The sequence below is a fragment of the Lontra canadensis genome, unplaced genomic scaffold (genome assembly GCF_010015895.1).
Source record: "Lontra canadensis isolate GAN:19392208 unplaced genomic scaffold, GSC_riverotter_1.0 scaffold1, whole genome shotgun sequence".
Taxonomy (NCBI): domain Eukaryota; kingdom Metazoa; phylum Chordata; class Mammalia; order Carnivora; family Mustelidae; genus Lontra; species Lontra canadensis.
The window spans coordinates 32360574-32380773 of record NW_022630995.1 but is presented as its reverse complement, the minus strand read 5'-3'; the positions used below and the strand labels follow the sequence as shown (position 1 = coordinate 32380773).

General features: G+C 38.5%; 1 protein-coding gene across 4 annotated transcripts in view; it reads right to left on the bottom strand.

Annotated features, from left to right (window-relative positions):
- The window catches only part of ATP8A1 (ATPase phospholipid transporting 8A1), a 226004-nt gene that overhangs the window by 38236 nt on the left and 167568 nt on the right, over positions 1–20200 (bottom strand). For all 4 annotated transcript variants that reach the window (XM_032852621.1, XM_032852612.1, XM_032852624.1 and 1 more), the window contains 5 exons: positions 11297–11480; positions 11082–11192; positions 4342–4416; positions 4115–4237; positions 778–856 (listed from right to left, as the gene is read on the bottom strand). In XM_032852621.1, coding sequence (XP_032708512.1) covers positions 778–856; positions 4115–4237; positions 4342–4416; positions 11082–11192; positions 11297–11480 — 572 coding nt within the window. The remainder of the gene's footprint in view (positions 1–777; positions 857–4114; positions 4238–4341; positions 4417–11081; positions 11193–11296; positions 11481–20200) is intronic.

Here is a 20200-nt window from a genome sequence, read left to right as displayed (position 1 = left end):
CAGCACACTCCTCTGTGGGCTGTCGTTAACTCACAGCCAGGGGAGGTAAGGGCCGTGACTTCTAAAGGACACAAAGATCCTCCAGCAGGGCATATGCCCTGTGTTTAATTCTTGTAGTTTGGGAGCATTGGCATGGAGCAGCCGGCTGCCTTCCTCAGGATTTCAGGGGAAGGTCGGCTCAGGCGACCCAGCATCCCAGGAAATCTCTTGTCGAGTGGCTACTAGATCATTTTTATGGGCATAGGAAATTCACTGTGCTCCCCTCTCTCAAGACTAACAGAGTAAAATCACTCCCTCAAAACAAGCAGAGGGAAAGCTTGCTCTCCAAGATGAACCTAAAAACATATTAAAAAACCTCCTTCAAAATATCGGCTCACGCGTACTTGAAAACACGAGCATTTCTGATCAGTTTCAGTATAAAGAGTTGGTGCAAGCCTCATACGTGTGATAAATGGACCACATAAAATATTAGCACTATTGTCTTCAAACTATACATCAGCGGAGGGGGGGAAGAGGAGTCCTAAAACTTAACTCTCTGCAAGTTTGGAAAACATGAGAAGTGGGGAAGAAAGGCTTTGCATATATTAAATCACTTTGCTCCCAAAGGAATAATAATAAAAATCTTTAGAGTGTGTACAGCTTTTGGATGCATGTATTTTAGGTTAAGGAAAAGAGCATAAAATGAAACTGCTATAATTTTTAACCTATATTGACAATGAGTTATTTTTCTAAAAACGTAAAAAGTCATCTCTTAGCATTCATATCCTTTCTACTTACCATACTGAAGGGCTTTTAGTGGAAACCAAAACAGAATAACTGAGTGGAAGAGGCCATTTAAACAATGAACCCAGAAAACCTGAGGGAAAACAAAAATCCATGAGAACCATTTGCGATAAACTAGCTCCGTGAACTCTGACCTTTCTTTTTATCTGTGAGCTAGATTCACAAAACGTGTTTCTGTCGGGCCACCACTGTGAATTAATAGAACTGACAGACACTTTCTGCCTCTTAGACCTTCATGGGTCATTTATTTATTTTTATGTTTCTCAAAATGTTTTTTCAGCTTCACTGAATTTTTTTTTTTTTTTGCTTTTTAAAGACCAAGTATTAAAAGTTTAAATTTTTGCCTGAAAAAGAAAATAACAGTTAAAAGAAATGTAGGTAGGTGCTGCAATTCTTTAGGTGGGACTATTTTCATAATCCTCAAAGAACAGACTTTTGAAAAGACTGTAATTTAGTGAAACCCCTACTTTCTGTTTCCCATGTGCAGTAAAAGTGTACACTTTTCAATGGTAAGAATCTAATACATTCTTTCTCTCTCTCTCCCCCCAACTCTCTCCACACACACACGTACTACATACCAAAAATAACAGGTATACCATTTAAGTCATATAATTTCTTAAAGCAACGTTGCTATCCCTGAATGAATTTACAAAAGGCTTCCACAATTTTTAACACCCGTCAACATGGAACTTCCTACAATTATAACATCACTGAATAGTTATTCCGTTTCTGTATCTATTGTATTTTAAGAGCAAGGGCGCATGTATTGCTGGTCTTTTCTTTGTAGCAGGGATGTGAAAGATTAAGTTATCGAAAACCTGTTTAGGATTTGAAGAGCTGCGGCTTTGTCATTTAAAAGTGCTTCTCGCAAGCAAAACTTATGCTAAATAAAATTGGCATGTATTAATAGTCTAAATCTGTCCCAACAACAGAAATTAAGTTGCCTGCCTCCCAAAATTTTCCACCGTGATCTCAATCTCCTTTGTTAGTTGGCCGAGCCACACTGGATTGTATGATCTAATTTACGCTCCAATACGTTACACATTTGAACTTGTGTTACTCATTAACCTTTGTCTCTTCTCCTCACTATGTCATTACCACAAGTTTTTATTTGACAGAAAGCACAGGTGGGTGCAAGAAAAATTAGTTCTACTTTTCCATTTTCTTGACCGATACTTATTGTCACATGCTAATCCTTTAACCCCTGTCACGACCTCAGAACCTCCGACCCTTTTTACCATAACAAACGTAATCATCATCATTCAAGGCAACAATACTTCTACACTGGGGACCCACGGCAACTGCTGTGTAGACAACTATGCATTTTGTTGCCATTTGTCCCTGAATTTTAAAACACTTAGAAGGGATTTAATGGAAGATTTTTCACTGAAATCATTAGAAAATCCACATGCGTTACGAAAAAATGGTTGGCAACTTATGTATAAATATTCAAAGGATAGAGAAGTTGCATAATCCTTTTGGGCTGATCTGATGACTTTTCAAAACACATGGGCTCCGCAGATAATGAAATACTTTGTAAACAATAAAAGAACAGCAAAGGACACAAGGAATGCTGCTTACACAGCGAAACAACAGGCTGCCTTTTCCTTGGCCCCAAGACTGTCCAAGCTGCCATGTGCAAAGGGTATGAAAAGATGTGACTTTCCAGGAATGGCTCTGGATAATCCTGCGAGGATCAATTTATGTTTCTAAGCAAGACTACCACGGCCAAGTCTGTGGCTGGGAAGTTAATTCTTGAGAGAGCATTGTGGAGCCCGAGCTATGGTAGACTGGATACTTGTGGCTTTGATACAACTGTCCAGGTCAGTGAGAATTACTGTGAGTATGCCAGTAGGCCTGGAACTTTCTCAGCTTTCAAATCACCTTTTTAGGGAAACAAGAGCTCACAGTCCATTGTATCTGTCTGGACTGTGTCTCACGATCCCTTGAAAATACCAACCACAGATAACAAAAAACATTATAGCAAAGTGGTGCAATTTAATACAAACTAGATGTCATAAATAAGTGTCAAAACATCCCCAAATAAAACCTTAAAAAATAAAAGACAATATGCACAGATATTGCATATTGTAACTACTAATTGTTTTAAGACACCATTAAAAATAGTTTTCAGAACGAATGGTCTAAGATATTTCTCAGGGTTTTTTATTTTTTGTTTTTAATTAACCAAGTTCAGTTATTTAAAACAATGCCGACAAGTTGCGTGTGCACCCCTGGGCACGCATGCACGGTGAAGTCAGGAAGACATCATCTCAGAATACGAATAACATCGAGGCTTTCAGCCAGGCACTGTCATTTACAGCTTTGAGGAGCTGAAGCACCTGTCTGCTTTATTATCTTGGTACACTGAGAAAAAACATCAGCTGAGAGCTTTGAAAATTAATACACATTAAAAATATCCTACATTAACTGTCCTAAATTTGAAGCACTGATTACATCCGATGATTGGTAACATGTTAATAAAAATGCACTCTATGAGATGGGAAAAGTTCGGGGAAGGTGTACTCTGTTGCTTTTATTATAGTTTCAAAATGACTTTGTTTTGACTGTAATAAAATTAACCATTTTTCTCCTTCTGAACAGAAACGTGAATTACTAAAAAGTGCCCGTGGAAAGACTTCAGAATCTAAACTTGGAGGAAAATGAGATGTTTTTGTTGTTGGGGGTGAATAAATACCAGGGACCCCAAGGCATGACAAATAGTCCACAGTGTGTTATGTAGGATACAAACTCAGAATGTGCTTTTAGATAAAATGTTAGATATTTTATCTTGTATTTAAAATCTGATGGGTTGGAAATACTGAGTGTTATGACTACATGAGTTACAAACCAGAGAGTATAATGCAATCTAATATTCTGATGAGGTCAGAATGATTTCACAAAACAGAAAATTAATGAAGAAGGAGATGCCCTCCCACCCCACTCCACCCCCACCGCTTTATACATGTAAAGACAGAGCTTGTCAGTCCCGCAAGACTGACTCCTGCGAGGAGTGAGCCTTTCCCCACAACACTGCAAAGATAGAAAGTCCGAGGGCTAAAAGGACACTCATGTCTGTCTTTTGGCCCCAATTTACTGCTGCCTGGCAAACCCTAGTGAACTGTGGTTATGCATTAATTTTACAAGAAAACAAACAAACAAAAACCCTTCTGAGTCCCCATCGGACGGAACCTTCGGCCAGTATGACTTGCCACGGTCAGAGCCCTAGAGTTTGTTTCCTCGGCTTTGGAAGACCAGATGCCCCATGGAATTAAACCAGTGAAGCGAGTCCCACTGCCCACCACAGACGTGCCGGGCTAGCATGTCCTACCTTGGTGTTGAAGTCCAGGGCATTCTGAGACGTTTTGTATAATTCAGGATACTTCAACATATTCTCTTTTCTGCATGATCTCTCAAATATTCCGAGAGTTAAGGGAGGCATTGCTGTAAACATCTGAAGGGCACACAATGGTCATTATTCCAAGCAGCCTAATGCAGGCAGAACCTTTATCTCCAAGTGTTTAAAAAAACAGGAAGAATCAAATGTCTGAAACTCACCACATTATAAAGACCGATACACCATCTCTCGAAGAGGATCTGCCCAGAAAAGCCATTAACAAAGGCAAACCAGATCTAGGAAGAAAACAACCCCAAGGTGGTTAGGATACCAAAAAAAAAAAAAAACCAAAAACAAAAACAAAAAAACCCCCAAAAAACCATAAATGCATTGCTTAGAATCCCAAACTCAGCCTCTACATAATGGCAGTATTAGCATAGGATTTTCACAACTTTCTTGGAAATGGCATGTCTCTGTTCTGCTTTCGAATTTGAAGGGATCCTTTCAGATGGTATTTGTTATTTCAGGCAGAATTAGTTTCAGTCAAAAAAGAATCATATTAATAGGCAATCAATCATACATTTAAAAAAATGAAATATAACCTCATTTTCTGGAAGGCAGTTTAGGGGATATATTTTGGCATTATAGTTTTAGAGCTTTAATTCCTTTTTAAAAGATTTATCTCTTGGTAATTAAAGAGATAAGTATCTCTTGGTAATTAAAGAGATAAACTATTGTTTTGATTATATGAAATAACACATTTGTTTGGAAAATGAAATTATTTCCTCCAATAATATTATCATAGTTTTCTTCTGTGTTGGCTGCGTTCATATAGGTCATTTATATACACTCACAGATTTAACTTACTGGAAACCTACTGTATATAGTGTCATGTCCTGACCCTTTCCCTCTTAACATTACATAATATACATTTTATTAAGTGTTATATATCCCTTAGAATGAAATTATAGATGTATATCCTCTACAGTGTGACTATAACTAGTTTGGGATACTTAGCTTGCTTCCAGTTTTTGCCTTTATACATAATTCAGAACTAAATATTCTTGTACAGAAATCCTACACATCTCTATTTTCTAAGGATGGATTATTATTTTTTCTTGGTAAATAAAAGATTTATTAAGGTATAATTGATATACAAGAGACTGCACACAGTTAACATATACCATTTGGTAAGTTTGGACATATGTGTACACTTGTGAAACTGTCACTGTAATGAAGGTAATATACATATCCATCACCTCCAAAAATTTTCTTGTGCCCCCCAAAGATAATTATTCAAAGTAGAATTAATGGATTAAAATTTATAAACCTTTAAAGTGTTTCTTGATCATTACAGTCATCTGGAAGTGAAATTTGAATTTATATATTAAAAATACTCGGTCACTGGAATTTATGCTTTGATTAAGCATAAATCTTCAAGTAATAAAGCATCGTGTTCTTCTGTATTTTGAAATTCTCTTCAAAACAGCAGTCTTAACTTTGGATACAAAATGAAAGGCAATAAAAAAAAATGAAAACAACTTTCTCTAACATGCTTAAGACAAATGCAAAATTAAAGTGAGTATTAGTAAGTCGGGAATACGTAGATTATTTTTAGGAAAGCCGATCTAAATGTAATTAAAAATCAAGTAGACCTGGAAGAGTAAAAAGTCTAGCCCTGCAATGAGATTACTACGTGAACACATATATAAAACCAAAGCATAACAATAACAAAACCTGTTGGAGGACAGCAGTCTTGATGTGCCAGTCAAGTGAATTTCTGAATCAGAGGTGCAGGGACTTTGCTACACTTCACGTTTCATTTAACCTCATTATGGAAGCATGAATTGCTACAAATTCACCATTTATCAATATGTACCCAGGCTGGCCTCCCTATGAACAGCTTCTGTATCCACATTGATCTTTTTCCTTTTTATCATGGAAAGGAATGATTGAGCATATATAAAAACAAATGTCTGCTTCATGAGATGGAAAAGAAAACAAAGCAGCAATAGCACATGAAAAATAAGTCCGAATTGTGTTCAGGTTGTAACACACATTACCAGCAACAATCACAGAAGCACAGGAATCGGAGTCAGATCTGAAATTCTTGCTTGCTTTCCTCCATCTATTTACAGAAAAAAATCGAACATTTGCCCTAGACTAGGAGCTAGGTCATTCATTTCTGCATGCTTTAAAAAAACTTGGCATGTTTATAGGAAGTTAAGTTTAATCCTTAGGGTGGTGCTGCCGACTTTACTTATTTGTTTATTTACTTTAAGCATAAGAAGATACAAGGTGACAAGACGGGCTTTAATGCTCTCTGTTGTGTTTTCACTTTTTCAGATGTGGATTATGTAAACACGTATTTGTGATACTCCCGGTTGATGGTAATGTTCTCCCTGAAGGGAACTGTGACTTATTGCAGCAACACATGCAAAGAACCTCTTTGAGCTATCTTAGTATATGATGGAAATACGTGGAATTTTTAAACACAAAGGTTCAAATTATGGCCTCGCTCATCTCTGAAGATGTGGTCCAATCATGGTTGGTCTGAAAAAGAGATGCATACCAAATTATCTAATGGATAGGACTTGGTTCAAAAGGTTATAGCCATAAATGTATCTGCAGTCACCAATGGTATATACAATGAGAAAGTTATGTTAAATTTGTGTGTGAGTGAACATCTGTAAATGTGAATGGTGTCCTAGCTTTGTATGTAACATTTGGTGCAGATTCAAATGTCACTACGAGCTTGAAATTTAAGAGCCCCCCTCAAATCAAGTAATATTTATAGAAAGCTTAACATTTAAAATAGTTTGCAAATAAATGAATACATTTTCATTCAAAGTTCATTTAAAAATGCCTAATTGAATTGCCTTATGAAAGAAATGCAGGAATTTTTAAGTGGAAATCTATCAACACATTTTTAACTTTGTACTTCTCCTATTGAAAGGTACGTGAACATGTTTTTATAAATTATCTTCCTACATTAAACAATTCTTACTCTAATTTCATTTTTTAAAAGAGGAGACATGACTAGAATATGAACAGAATCCTTCAATACAGTACCCTACACCTTTATATAAATATTTTGACATTTAAGTTTATATATTTTAGAGGAGAAAAAGTTCTTTGATAGTGAAAAAGTCTACAGAAAGGCTGATTTCAAGATTTCAAAAACCTGAACTAAATAAAACAACACTTAAATGACTATAAACATATAAAAGCCCCTCCTTTGACTCAACAAGAACCATGGATGCAGAAAGAAAATTCCAGTCTTTCTGGGGAAGTATGGAGATTATTTAAATTCACAAGAAATCCATTTCCCAGGACAATGTGCTCAGAAAGTATCACCTCTTTGACTTTAATCAAAGCTTCTGGAACTTTGAAACACTCCACTGTTTTGGGATCTTACCAGGAAACCTGGATGTGACCAATCGTTTGAAAGAAAAGGTCCTATTTTGCTAGGAAGGAGTCAGATATCTCAGAGGGGGAAAAAATTCCTTTAGAACGAGCCAGTGATTTCAATGAACACCTTGGGCTACCGCTGGGTGGCCACCACAAGGAAGCATTTTATATGGAACCTGCCAAGTCTGTGTTTGTTTGTTTGGCTGTAATTTATGGCAATGGAGAAGCTGGATAGTGACATTCCTGGTGCTACAGCAATGGGAAAAGCACTTGTTGCTGATAATCTATGAAACCCAGAGCGTTCCAGGCCATTTCGTTATTAGCAAAGAAACTTCAGACCTGCCTCTCTTGGTGTTATTTTCTGAGTTCCACGTCCCAGCAGAGGCGTGGCAGTCGAAGCTTGGCAGACTTTTCCCTCATGGAGCACTTCTGCATATTAAACAGCAGCTTACAAACAGTCAATGAGTCCTCTGCTCCCACGCCTTATCAGCACAAAAAACTGAAAGGGGAGATTGGAGACTGGCAGTTGTCCACACTAGAGACACCCAGCAAAGTGTTCTCTGTCTACTCAGTCACGGGAGTGACATGAGCCATTAACATCGGCAGAACTTGTTTTAGCCGGCAAATGCTGGCTATCTGGGAATTGATTTAAAAGGTCAATTCCTTTCCAAGACAGTTGAATTATATTCAAAATACATTTCTATCAAGTGTTAAAAGAAAAATACCTTAAAAAGGAGATTTCCCGTAGAGTTTAGGACTTACTTCCTTTTCCATGTGTAAAGAATTTGATTAGGGCTAAATATCTCATGAAGAGGCTTTAAATTCAAAGCCAAGTGAAATTTAGGGCTAATCTACCACAAATCGCATAACTCTGCATCTGAAACAGGGCGTGCAGTTTTAGTCTTTTATGTGAGTTTAATATATTTTATTTCTCCCATTAGTACGTAAGTTTCGCCTGCTTCACACTTGATTGTCAAATAATCTAGGCTTTTTAAAAAGCAACGAGTTGAGCATTCATTTCATTTTATAAAATTAAATTTTTGTAAGCAGATTTATTGGTGCCAGTGGCTTTGAACTCCGCGTATCTTCAAAGGTATTTGTAAATAACTGTATAAACTGATATTCTTTTGAATATCAATGTTTGGGGAGAGAAGAAAATATAATTAGGAAAACAAGAACTACAGAGGGGATCGGGAATCAAAAATTATCATTTTAGAAAAGAATGACAAATTTACACGTACAACAAAGAATGTATCTGTTTTTGGACCTTCTGAGCTATTTTAGAAGTGCATTTTCCTTCAAAACACAGACTATTCCAGACAAAATTCAGCAGTAATGAACAATAAGCTCATAGATTGTTTATGTGTCCAAGTACTTGATTATTTTACCTAATGGGCTGTAACCTAATTATAGCATTTTTGTGACCAATAAATGAAACTGCCTGCATACTTTGAAACTAACTTTCAATTTTCCTAGCTTGTCTTATCAGAACTATGCTCAGTCAACATTTTAGTAAGGAGATAAGCATTCTGACAGAGGAATAAAGAACAGGGGCTGAACAAAACAGACAGTGACTCCCAACTAACAATTAGTAGCGTAAATGTGAAATTCACTGATATTTTCTTTGTTTATAGTGTTACTTCTTTAGTGTAAAGTATGAGATGTTATTTCCATACAGCAAACGGTTAGGTTGTGTCTCTCCTGACAGACTTGTAGACACAGCAGATTGGAGGGCAAGGTGGCAGAAACAGACGTGTGTGAGGGAGCCCTGGGCAGATTTACAAGGGTGTGGGCAGGTCCTCAGGCAGGAGTACAAGACGGAGGATTTTCTTAGCAAACTAAGGGGCCCTTATCACCATGCTGTGTACAGCAGCAAAGGGAGCCAGAAACTGATAACACCTACTAGAGTTTAAGTATTACAAATACAGCTTATGATGATAAGATGGCTATAGGTTAAAAAAAAAAAAAAAAAGGTAAATAATTTCTCTGTCATGTCCTGGTTAAATCATTTAGTTCAGTATATCCACGAGTGTTGTGTGCTGTTGAGTGTGGTAACCATGGGTCACAGAGGGCTCTTGGACACTTGAAATGTGATTAGTCCAAAGTGAGATGTGCTGTTAGTGTAAAATACACACAGGATTTTAAACAGCATGAAGAATGTAAAATAGTGTATTAATAATTTTTTATAGTGATTACATGTTGAAATGATACTTTTGAACATACTAAGATAAAGAAAATGTCATTTTAAAATTAACCTGGGCTTTAATTTTTAGTTGTTTTTAATACGGTTCTCAGAAAATTTAAAATTACACATAACGGCTTACGTTGTGTTCTATTGGCAAGCTCCTGGAGGAGAGGAACCTCCTGTCATTGCTAAACTAAGCCTGGTGCCTGGTGTTGCAAAAATGTTTTTAAAACAGAATGCCTCCTTTTAGAGGGGACATTCCTGACCTGGGTTAAGTTTTAATTTCAATAATAATGTTATAGATGGTAGCAGAAAAGGAATATAGAAATCTGTTGCCATCCAGACATAGGAACTGAATGTTCTGATAATTTTTAGACAAATCCCTCATTATCTGAACTCTTGCTACCTATCAGCCAACTCAGAAGCCAAACAGGTACGCATAGCAAGGGATACTTGTATATAACTAAGTTTGAAACAATAAGAACTATGAGATGACCTATACAAGCAAAACTATGTGTGTACCCTTCCTGATTCTACCCCTTAGAATTACTATCCTCAATTTAATGTCTGTCATTCCCTTACTTTCTTTTTAAATAGTTTTCCATGTGTGTATCCCTAAATAGTGTATTGCTTTCTCTAGTATGATCCTGAGCTTTATAAAAAATGCTACATAGTTTGTGGTCTTTTTTTGTTGTTGTTTTTTTCTTTTAAAGTTTTTCTTTATTGGGTGCCTGGGTGGCTCAGCCGGTTAGGCATCTATCTTTGGCTCAGGTCATGATCCCAAGGTCCTGGGATGGAGGCCCATGTTGCGGGGGGAGGGGGAGGTCCCTGTTCAGTGAGAGCCTGCTTCTTCCTCTCCTCTCTGTTCATGCTCTCTTGCACTCTCTCTCAAATAAATAAAATCTTTCATTTACTTATTTGACAGAGAGAAAAAGAGAAAGAGAAAGAGAAAGAGAGAGTGTGTGTGCAAGCTGGGGGAGGGACAGAGGCAGGCAGCGAAGCAGATACCCTGCTGAGCAGGGAGCCAGATGTAAAGCTCAATCCCAGGACCCCAGGATCATGACCCAAGCTAAAGGCAGACAGACACTCAATCGCTCCACCGACTGAACCACCCAGATGCCCCAGTTTGTAGTCTCTTAAAAACTGAAAACATTACTTCATCAATTCTAATTCAACATATCTTACCAAAACAATGTAACATTTTTAGCTAGAAATTCAAACACTCATTATTCTCTGTGGCCAACAGACTTGAACATGTTTGGAAGTTATAAAGAGTGGGCAAACGAAGGAGTCACTAAACCAATGAGAAATTTTCTTTAAACATATATGCACCTGACAAGGATTTTAAACTTAACCTGTGATTACCTCAATAATATAGAGGACTATATTCTTGTAGAAGCAGTACAAAATGCACTTGGAGACTCTGTTATAGTTCCAGGCACCATGCACCATCAATAAATTCTTCAAGTACTTGAACTAAAATAAAAGTAGAAAAGAATCCGTAAGGAAAAGAATGAGTATTTTTCTCTTCATACTGTCAACTGAGACTCATGCTGTGTTCGGCGGAAAGGCTGCCTTACCTGAGCTATGGAGTAATCAGAAGAATTAGCTGCCTGAAGGCCTTCATTGCCACTTATCCCGACCCCAACGTGCGCCGTCTGTATCATGCTGACGTCGTTGGCTCCGTCGCCAATTGCAAGCGTTATGACTTTGACTTGTTTCTTAACCATCTCAACAACTTCAGATTTTTGAAGAGGAGAAACCCTTAAATTAGAACAGATTGTCAGTTACCTCCACTCTGGGGGGGAAAAAAAAAGAATTTTGAAATATCTTTGTCTTGAAGGACAAAAGAAGCAGAAGATCCAAAAGAAGAGTTCCATGAAATACCATTCTGGAAGTCTTAGGTTTGCAAATGTTCAGTTCTCTGTTAACCTGGTTGCCACTTTAAGGAAAAAGTCTAAGAACTAAACCTCTAGGTGATAGGTAGGAGCCACAAGGCCCTGTTAACCGTATTTTCCCAGAATGGTTGTATTAATTTGTTAAAAAATTAACATTGGAGTTTAGAAATTCTAAATCCTATACTGTACCTGGAAGATAAAAGTTTTGAGCCTCTGTAAGCAGATCTTAAAGAATGTACTAGATCTACATTTAAAACAACTTTGAGGGGTGCCTGGGTGGCTCAGTGGGTAAAAGCCTCTGCCTTCGGCTCAGGTCATAATCCCGGGGTCCTGGGATCGAGCCCCACATTGGGCTCTCTGCTCAGCGGGGAGCCTGCTTCCTCCTCTCTCTCTCTGCCTGCCTCTCTGCCTACTTGTGATCTCTGTCAAATAGATAAAATCTTAAAAAAAAAAAATTAGAACTCAAATTAAGAGTATGGAATTGGCTAACCTCTTGACTTGTTCCCAAACACTGTGATGAATTGACCCAAATAAATGCCAAATGCCTGATTGCATAGTCCATGTGCCTCAATTTTCTTCCAAAGGTACTAAGGGTCAAGTGGGATCAAGCAATCTTTTATACAGACATGGAGCAGGAACAGAGGACACCAGCATCTGTACTAAAATCATAGTTGGTATTAATGCTGGATCAGTGTATCACAGAACTTTAAAAGACACTTTGGAAGTAAACCCCAAGACAATGAGGGAAGGAAGGGTTCAAAGACATCATGCCTCAGCACCATCACTGTATCACCCACAACTATGGGCAATTAAAAGAGGAAAACTAAACAGTGAACTGAGTCAGTGAACTATGAAGACAGTAATTAGATATGAAGAAACAACTAACACACACCATGTCAGCGGTCAAGAAAAATAACTCATTAAGTTCTTTATCAAGGTGGAGCAGAACAGGTGTTTAACACATATCTGTTGGAATGTCTGGTAGGTCATTTATTACTCTGCATAAGAATGGAGAACATTACTCTGAAAGACGCCATCTTGCAGTTTTCCTGAGTATTTCTTTAGGAATAATTCCTAGCACGGACATGCACACATAGGATGCCCTCTTGCTCTTCTGAAAGCCTTCCATCAGGGCAGCCCAGGTTTCACTGCAGGTCTGAGAATCATTACAGGAAACCATGAGTTTCTTGCAGAGTGAACCAGTCTCTTCATCTTTGTATTGCTGATGTTGATCCAGAATAGGTGCTCAATAAGTGGTTGCTATATGCAAGAATTATGTTTAATTCTTTCTTTGAATTCCCTTCCAGAGTCTGGCAACAGCACAAAATGACCCAACTGTGAGCACAGCGAGTGAATGGGTGTGAGTAGCAGCCATTATGGTCTTTTTCATGGTTGGCCTCCATCTTTCTTTGATGTAATTTTCCTTTCATATTCACATTTTATTTAATTTCTCTTAACAGGCTAATATACTGGTAAGCCCACTGGCTCTAGGCCAATGTGTTAAACATGGACTCCAGCTAACATTTAGTAAATGTCAAAAAAGAATGCTCACCAAGAAATGATCTAAACAGCAAATGGGCAGTGGACATGAAAAGAGAGGATTTGAAAACATTCATCAAATTCCCTTCACAATTTAACAGGCTCACAATGTAAAAAAATTGTGAGGTCACACCATGGGATCGATGGAGCTAGAAAACAGTGGTATTCCCCCCACCCCCGCACCCTTTGGCTGAATGTATAATAAAGGAGAAATCTCTGCATGGTGAGCTAATAGTAGTGATTTAAAGAAACATCAGAAAAGAGCTGGACTCAGCTCTGTTTTCTTTCTTCATGGCTATTACAACCAACCACTATTTTCTCTGCCTGACACTACAATTTTCAATGCCCTCAAATTAAAATTGGCTGAGGACCTTTATCAACTTCATGTATGTGGTTAAGTCAGGTGTTAAAAGTGGAGTATTAATCCCCTTGGCAAGAGCAATGTGTGTGTGTGTGTGTGTGTGTGTGTTGCGTGCCATGCTTTAAAGATGATGATACAGTGGGAGGCCTCCCCAGAGTTACTGCAACTGTTACTAGCAGGAGCATCTATAAGCTAACAGCAGACAATGGGCTTAGGAGAAGATTCAAGAAACAGTGGAAGCCTTCATATCTGATGTGTTTGACATAGCAGTTGGTTGTTTAAAAAAAGATGTCTGACTTAGGTGGGGATTCATAAAAAGTAAAATATACATACAGAAAACATTTAACTCATAAACATACAAACTTGTGATGTAGAGCTAAGAACCTGTTTTGCACAGGGGCTTGATGTTTGAGATTCTGATTATTTTCTGGTGGTAGAAACCTCAGTCATGAGCCACAGTCCATGGCTGGATCCAGTCAAGTGGAAATCAGAATAGAATGATGCCTCACCTGAGTTTACTGTTCTCCTACCCATTCTAGATTATACAGCAATTTTTTTTTTTTTTAACAACTCAAAAGTCTCCCTAGAGCATCATATCTGGTTTTCCTAAAAACAATTTTGACTGATGCTTAGTAAGCACCAAGTCAACTCATGAAAAGTGTCCTTCCAGCTCTGGGCATGATGTGCTGTGGGCCCCAATAGCTTGTCTTAGGGCGAGAATGTATTTGAAGGGAACTCAGGTTTATCAAACTGAAATCAGTTAAAAAGATCTACTGTTGGGGCGCCTGGGTGGCTCAGTGGGTTAAAGCCTCTGCCTTTGGCTCAGGTCATGATCCCAGGGTCCTGGGATCAAGCCCCGCATCAGGCTCTCTGCTCACCAGGGAGCCTGCTTCCCTTCCTCTCTCTCTGCCTGCCTCTCTGCCTACCTGTGATCTCTGTCTGCCAAATAAATAAATAAAACCTTTAAAAAAATACTGTTTTTATAGCATCCATTTAAAAACATTTTCCCTTTCTATAAGGAGGTTACAAGATCACAAAAACAAACTTGTAAGACATTAGGAATCAGTGTAGCATAAAGCTACTTGACTTAATTGCCAGTACTTAATAATTTCAGAGGATGTGGAAATCAGAATGGGCCAAAAGAGGGTTCCTTGACAGTTAGAATTTGACTTCACCTTGACAATGTGAGGAGAGCTCATGTCAGGCAAAGGGAATAGCATATACTAAATTTCTTCACATTCAAAAGGAACTGGAATATATTCTTTCTACCGTTGTCCTTCTATCTAATAAAAGGTCACTATCTATATTCACACATTAGGGTTTATTTACTTTCTTGACTTTTGTACACATGCATCTATATTTGTACAATTTCCAGAATGGTCTAGAATGACCTGACTACATGCTAATTCTTCCAAATGTCTATCAAAAACATCACATGTTCGTGGTTGTAATACCTAAAACCTAAGTTTTACAAATGCCAATAGGGACCTGCGGCATAATTCAGAAACATCATAAAAGCACTGCTTTCTAGTCTAGATTTTTCTTTTTTTTTTTTTTTTTTAACCATGGGTCTACATCAGGACTTAAATTATACATAGTTCTCTTCTCCTCTACTGTGGCTCTTTCATCTCTAAGAGAAGTCTGAGGCTCTGTGGAAAAAGACTACATACCCAGCACACACTATGAAGGTCCAGTTTTCTTCCTGTGGCTCCACAAACAGAAGGTGGGACTTTGCAATGCAAACTAGCAATGCACTGAGTGCAGAAATGCTTCTCAGATAGTCAATTGGCTATAGTTTCTGCACCTGCTTTTCATTAGTTTTCTTATTTGCTCTGTAGTAACTCTCATTGCCCTATGAACGTTAGATCAGAGTACTGGAAATTTTTACCACTTAAGCTGAAATTATATAGGGGAGTCCATCTCAGCTGAGCCTCATTTTGTACTCTTTTCATGGGATCAGCTAAATGAATCACTTTTTAAAAAAATTTTTTATTTACTTATTTGACAGAGAGAGAGAGAGAGCACAAGTAGGCAGAGAGGCAGGCAGAGAGAGAGGGGGAAGCAGGCTCCCTGCCGAGCAGAGAGCCCGATGCAGGACTCTATCCCAGGACCCTAAGATCATGACCTGAGCTGAAGGCAGAAGCTAGCCGAAGGTAGTCACTTAACCAACTGAGCCACCAGGCGCCCCCATGAATCACCTTTTTTTTTTTTTAAATATATTTTTATTTATTTATTTATTTATCTGACAGAGAGAGAGAGATCACAAGTAGGCAGAGAGGCAGACAGAGAGAGGGAGAAGCAGGCTCCCTGCCGAGCAGAGAGCCCGATGCGGGACTCGATCCCAGGACCCTAAGATCATGACCTGAGCTGAAGGCAGAGGCTTAACCCACTGAGCCACCCAGGCGCCCCGAATCACCTTTTTTAATGGAATAAGTATAAAGATACATGCAGACACATAATAAAGGATATTTTAGGGGACTTTCTATAGGTAGCCAAAAGGAGTACAATAATTTATCTTATTGCATTGTGTTTCTAGATTGGCAACCTAAAACATATCTCATCATATACACTAGAAATCATGTTGGTAATATATCCTCTCAAAAACATACTGTAGACTTAAGAGTTACTATAAAGTTGTCATTTTTTCCTAGACTAGGAAAAAATGTAAAAACATGGAGGATTAGAGTGTTTCTTAGCCATCCTGAAGTGTTTTTTATAGTGAGCCTGTGTGTCTAGAGCCCCCTGTATTTACTAAGTTGAGGGCTGTTCCTAGTGACTATTTGGAGGTTAGGATCGTTAGTTGGGGGCTCTGCTGTATTTCCCTTTGTAACAAACTTCCTAAGATTTCTCCTTGCAAATACCAGTTTATTTGTTCCCCCCTGAGTCACATTCTGCTGACTAATAAAAGAAAAATCATAAAAGGAGAAAAAAAAACCCCAAGACAAAAACTTTTGAGATCCTTATTCTTCTTCGAGCCAAAATTTGTTAGGCACCTTTGTGAAGTTTTTAATTGAGGCGGCATTAAAACTTGGCAAAAAAATTGCTTACGTGTCCCAAAGTGACATAAATGTGCTAATACTTCTAGAAACTCATCATCGATTTATTACTGGAATGAAAACAGCCATTTACATAGCATCCCCCAAACTATCCTTAGCCCATGGTACATAATGAAACATTCAACTACTTCTAGGTAAGAGAACTGTGCTATTCATGCGACTGGTTCGTGAGTTCCTGCCTCGTCTCCAAGAGCAGTATGTGCTGATATACTGCGCAGTCAGAGGCATCAAGGGGACCTCATAATCCAGGGACTGAGTTGACAGAAATAAAATACAGATAGCCTTCCCCAGGATAAAAAGGGAAAGAAACTTTAAAAAAGATGTCTTTTTGCAATGCATTTTTTTTTTTTTAAATTACCTAGTTGGTTAGTTAGTTACTTAACTAGCAAGCTCCATGCCTAGCATGGAGCCTCAGGGGGGCCTGAACTCATGGACTCTGAAATCAAGACCTGAGCTGAGATTAAGAGTTGGACGCTTGACCGAATGAGCCAACCAGGTGCCCCCCCTGCAATGCATTTTAGAGGCAATTCTTCTGCGACTGCTTTCTTTCTTTTTTTCCCCCCAGAATTCAGGTTGTTACAGGTACACTATTACTGTCTCCAGTTACAAGGATTCTGATAATAATTTAAATAAGGACTGATTGTATTGATAGCGTATATCTGAATATGCGTGCACGTGTGTGCGTTCACAAGCATTCCAAACTTCTAGCTGGAAACTATACCTTATCAAAACCCCAAAGAGAAAATTCCTGATAGTAGAAACCTTTATTACAGTATTCACACTAGAGAACAGTTTGTCTACTGTGCTACTCTTCCTTCCTTCCTTCCTTCCTTCCTTCCTTCCCTCTCTCCTTCATTTCCTTCTTTCTTTCCTTCCCTTTTCCCTCCTTTTTCCTTTCTGTACTTCCTTTCTTTGTGTCTTTCTCTCTTATTACATCTAATTACCAAGAAACTAGCACTATATTCAGCCCAGTGCACATGTAAAAAATATAGTGGAATGGAATAAATGGTAATTTTGCAAAAACAAGAAATTCATCTCATGATGTCATTATACTAACACTACAACTCTTACTCATTTATCACTGTTTGTTGCTGGAAGTCAAAGTCTGTTTAATCTGCTTTGTATCTAGATTGCAGAGGAAGTACATAAGGGCTATTGGAATCTCTAGGCTTTCTCACAGGGATAGGAAAAACAGATTGAAAATTATTAGGTAGGGAAGGAACATACCACTTCTTCAAGGGAAAGTGGGTATACTAAGAATGGGTCAAAGCTAGATGACATGGGGGCTCTAATGTCAGGATAAGGAAGTCTGAATATCACAGCTAGCCCTAAGCTAGGGGATGTTAACTAAAAAGCTTTTGAGGGATGTTAACTAAAAAGCTTTTGAGGGATGTTAACTAAAAAGCTTTTGAGCCAAAAAAGAGCATGGTAGAAATCATGCATCAAAAATACTAATTTGGGTTGCCCATCAAAATGTATCTTTTTTATATAGGTAGATAATTATACCTATCTCTATATATGTATCTGAATTGAAAAGAAAATGAAAAGAAAGTATATATGGGGTGAGTAGGGGGTTTTGAATGACAGTGGGATCAGAGATGACCCTGAGGTTTCCAATGCGAGTGATGGATAAAATGACGGTCTAAACATTAATCTAATAAGTAGGATGATTTAAAAAGGAAAATTCTCAGGGAAGTTCTAGACCCTCAGAAGTTCAGAAAGCAGTGGGATATCCTACCAGCATCATTAATTATATTGACTGAAAAGTCAGAACTAAGCTTAGAAAAAAAAAAATGCAGAGCTGGTGATGTGCATTCAGGCATTTACTCACTCATCAAGGGTTTAAATGATCCTTTAGTATGTGATGAAATTTCTATGAAATTTATGTTCTATAAAGAACAGAAAGGAGAAGAAAGTACAAGATCTTAGGACCTTCCTTCTGCCCCTAAAAGTTATTAATTTAGGGGCACCCGGGTGGCTCAGTGGGTTGGGTCTCTGCCTTCAGCTGAAGTCATGATCTCGGGGTCATGGGATCGAGCCCTGGCATCAGGCTCTCTGCTCAGTGGGGAGCCTGCTTCCTCCTCTCTCTCTGCTTGCCACTCTGCCTGCTTATGATTTCTCTCTCTGTTAAATAAATAAATAAAATCTTTTAAAATAGTTATTAATTTAAGAGCATTTATTGAACTACTGTACCAGGAGTTAATATTATGAGCCTATATATAGGACTGTGGTCTCTCTATGGATTCTTGCTCCAAGGAGACATAAGTGGTAGAGAGAGATAGAAATCTCTCCTTCATGGCACAAGGTCCAGCCACCTTTCTCTGTCTAGTGAACCTTGCCTACAGGAATGGTGTTCTCCCACCTGGGAAGCATGTCTACTCAAGGAGGCCTAGAGTGCTTCCCCTTTCTAGTTCTGCTCTTTTGTGACCTTGCTCTTACAGTGATGAGAGCTATGGCCTCCATCTCTTTCCATTCTTGATATCTGGTTGGAGGGCCCATGGGCACTGGCTCTCTTTCCTTTTCTTGTGACTCTGGGTGAGGAAGGGCTGGAACATCCTTAGGCTGTAAGGAGACCAGCTTGCCTTTCCTTTTTTCCTTCCCTCCCTCCTTTTTGGGAATTCTCTCCTATGTGGATGGGTTTCACCAAAGACTTTTCTCTCCTCTTAGAAATACCTACTTCTAGTTATTGACAGAAATGGACACCAGGAGCTAAAGAAGTGTGGTAAATTTGAGGGTCACACTTAGTAAAGATCTATGAGAAACCTTTAGGGGAAACATGAAGTTGGGAGGGAAATGGCACAGAAGGAAAGAGTGGTGTGTCAAGGGCCATAGATAAACACACAGGCAGGGAAAGCTTTTCAGCTGTACTGTTCACTCCCTGTGGTGGCCTGTGTGAGTGCAGGCTGACCAGTGTCAGGGAGGTAAGAGTGGGCTAGATGGAGCAAAGAGATTCCTTTCTCACTGTAACTGAAAACTTTGGTGTAGGCTTCAAGCTTGTGGAAACTCAGACTCCTCCAAACAACAGACTTGAAAGACTCCCCAATTCCAGGAGTATTCTGCAGTGTCCTAAAACTAAGACCCCAGAAAAATTTCTTCCTCATACCTAGGAACAGGAGAGTTAGAGATTTCTAGTCAACCTCAGGGCATGAAGCCAGGCAGGGACAGGTGCCGATGACATGGATGTGTTAACAAAGGCTTTAATGTTACTTTACTTAAGTAATTCCATCAAAACGTGGCTGCCTTTAACAAGAGCAATACTTGGGCAAAGGAAGAAGGGCTTAGACTGAGCCCTGTCTCCAACTCTACCTCAAGTTAGGATGTAGCTGTCACCTTTCTCCCAAAGGATTTTACTGTCATTAGGGAAAATGAGGAAAAATATCTCATAGGGAAAAAAAGAGACGATCATGGGTACAATAGAAATTACAATGACTTATAAGAAAGTAGAACTAGTAAAAACAGATATAACAAGAGTTTTTAAAAGGTCTGATAAAAAATCAAACAAAACAAAACCTTGGCAAGATTTGGGAAGATACCAAAAACATGAAACCAGAACAAGCAGTTATAATGAAGAACAAACTGAAAATAAGTAATGTAAAAATATAACTGTTAAAAAAGCTAATAGAAAACTGA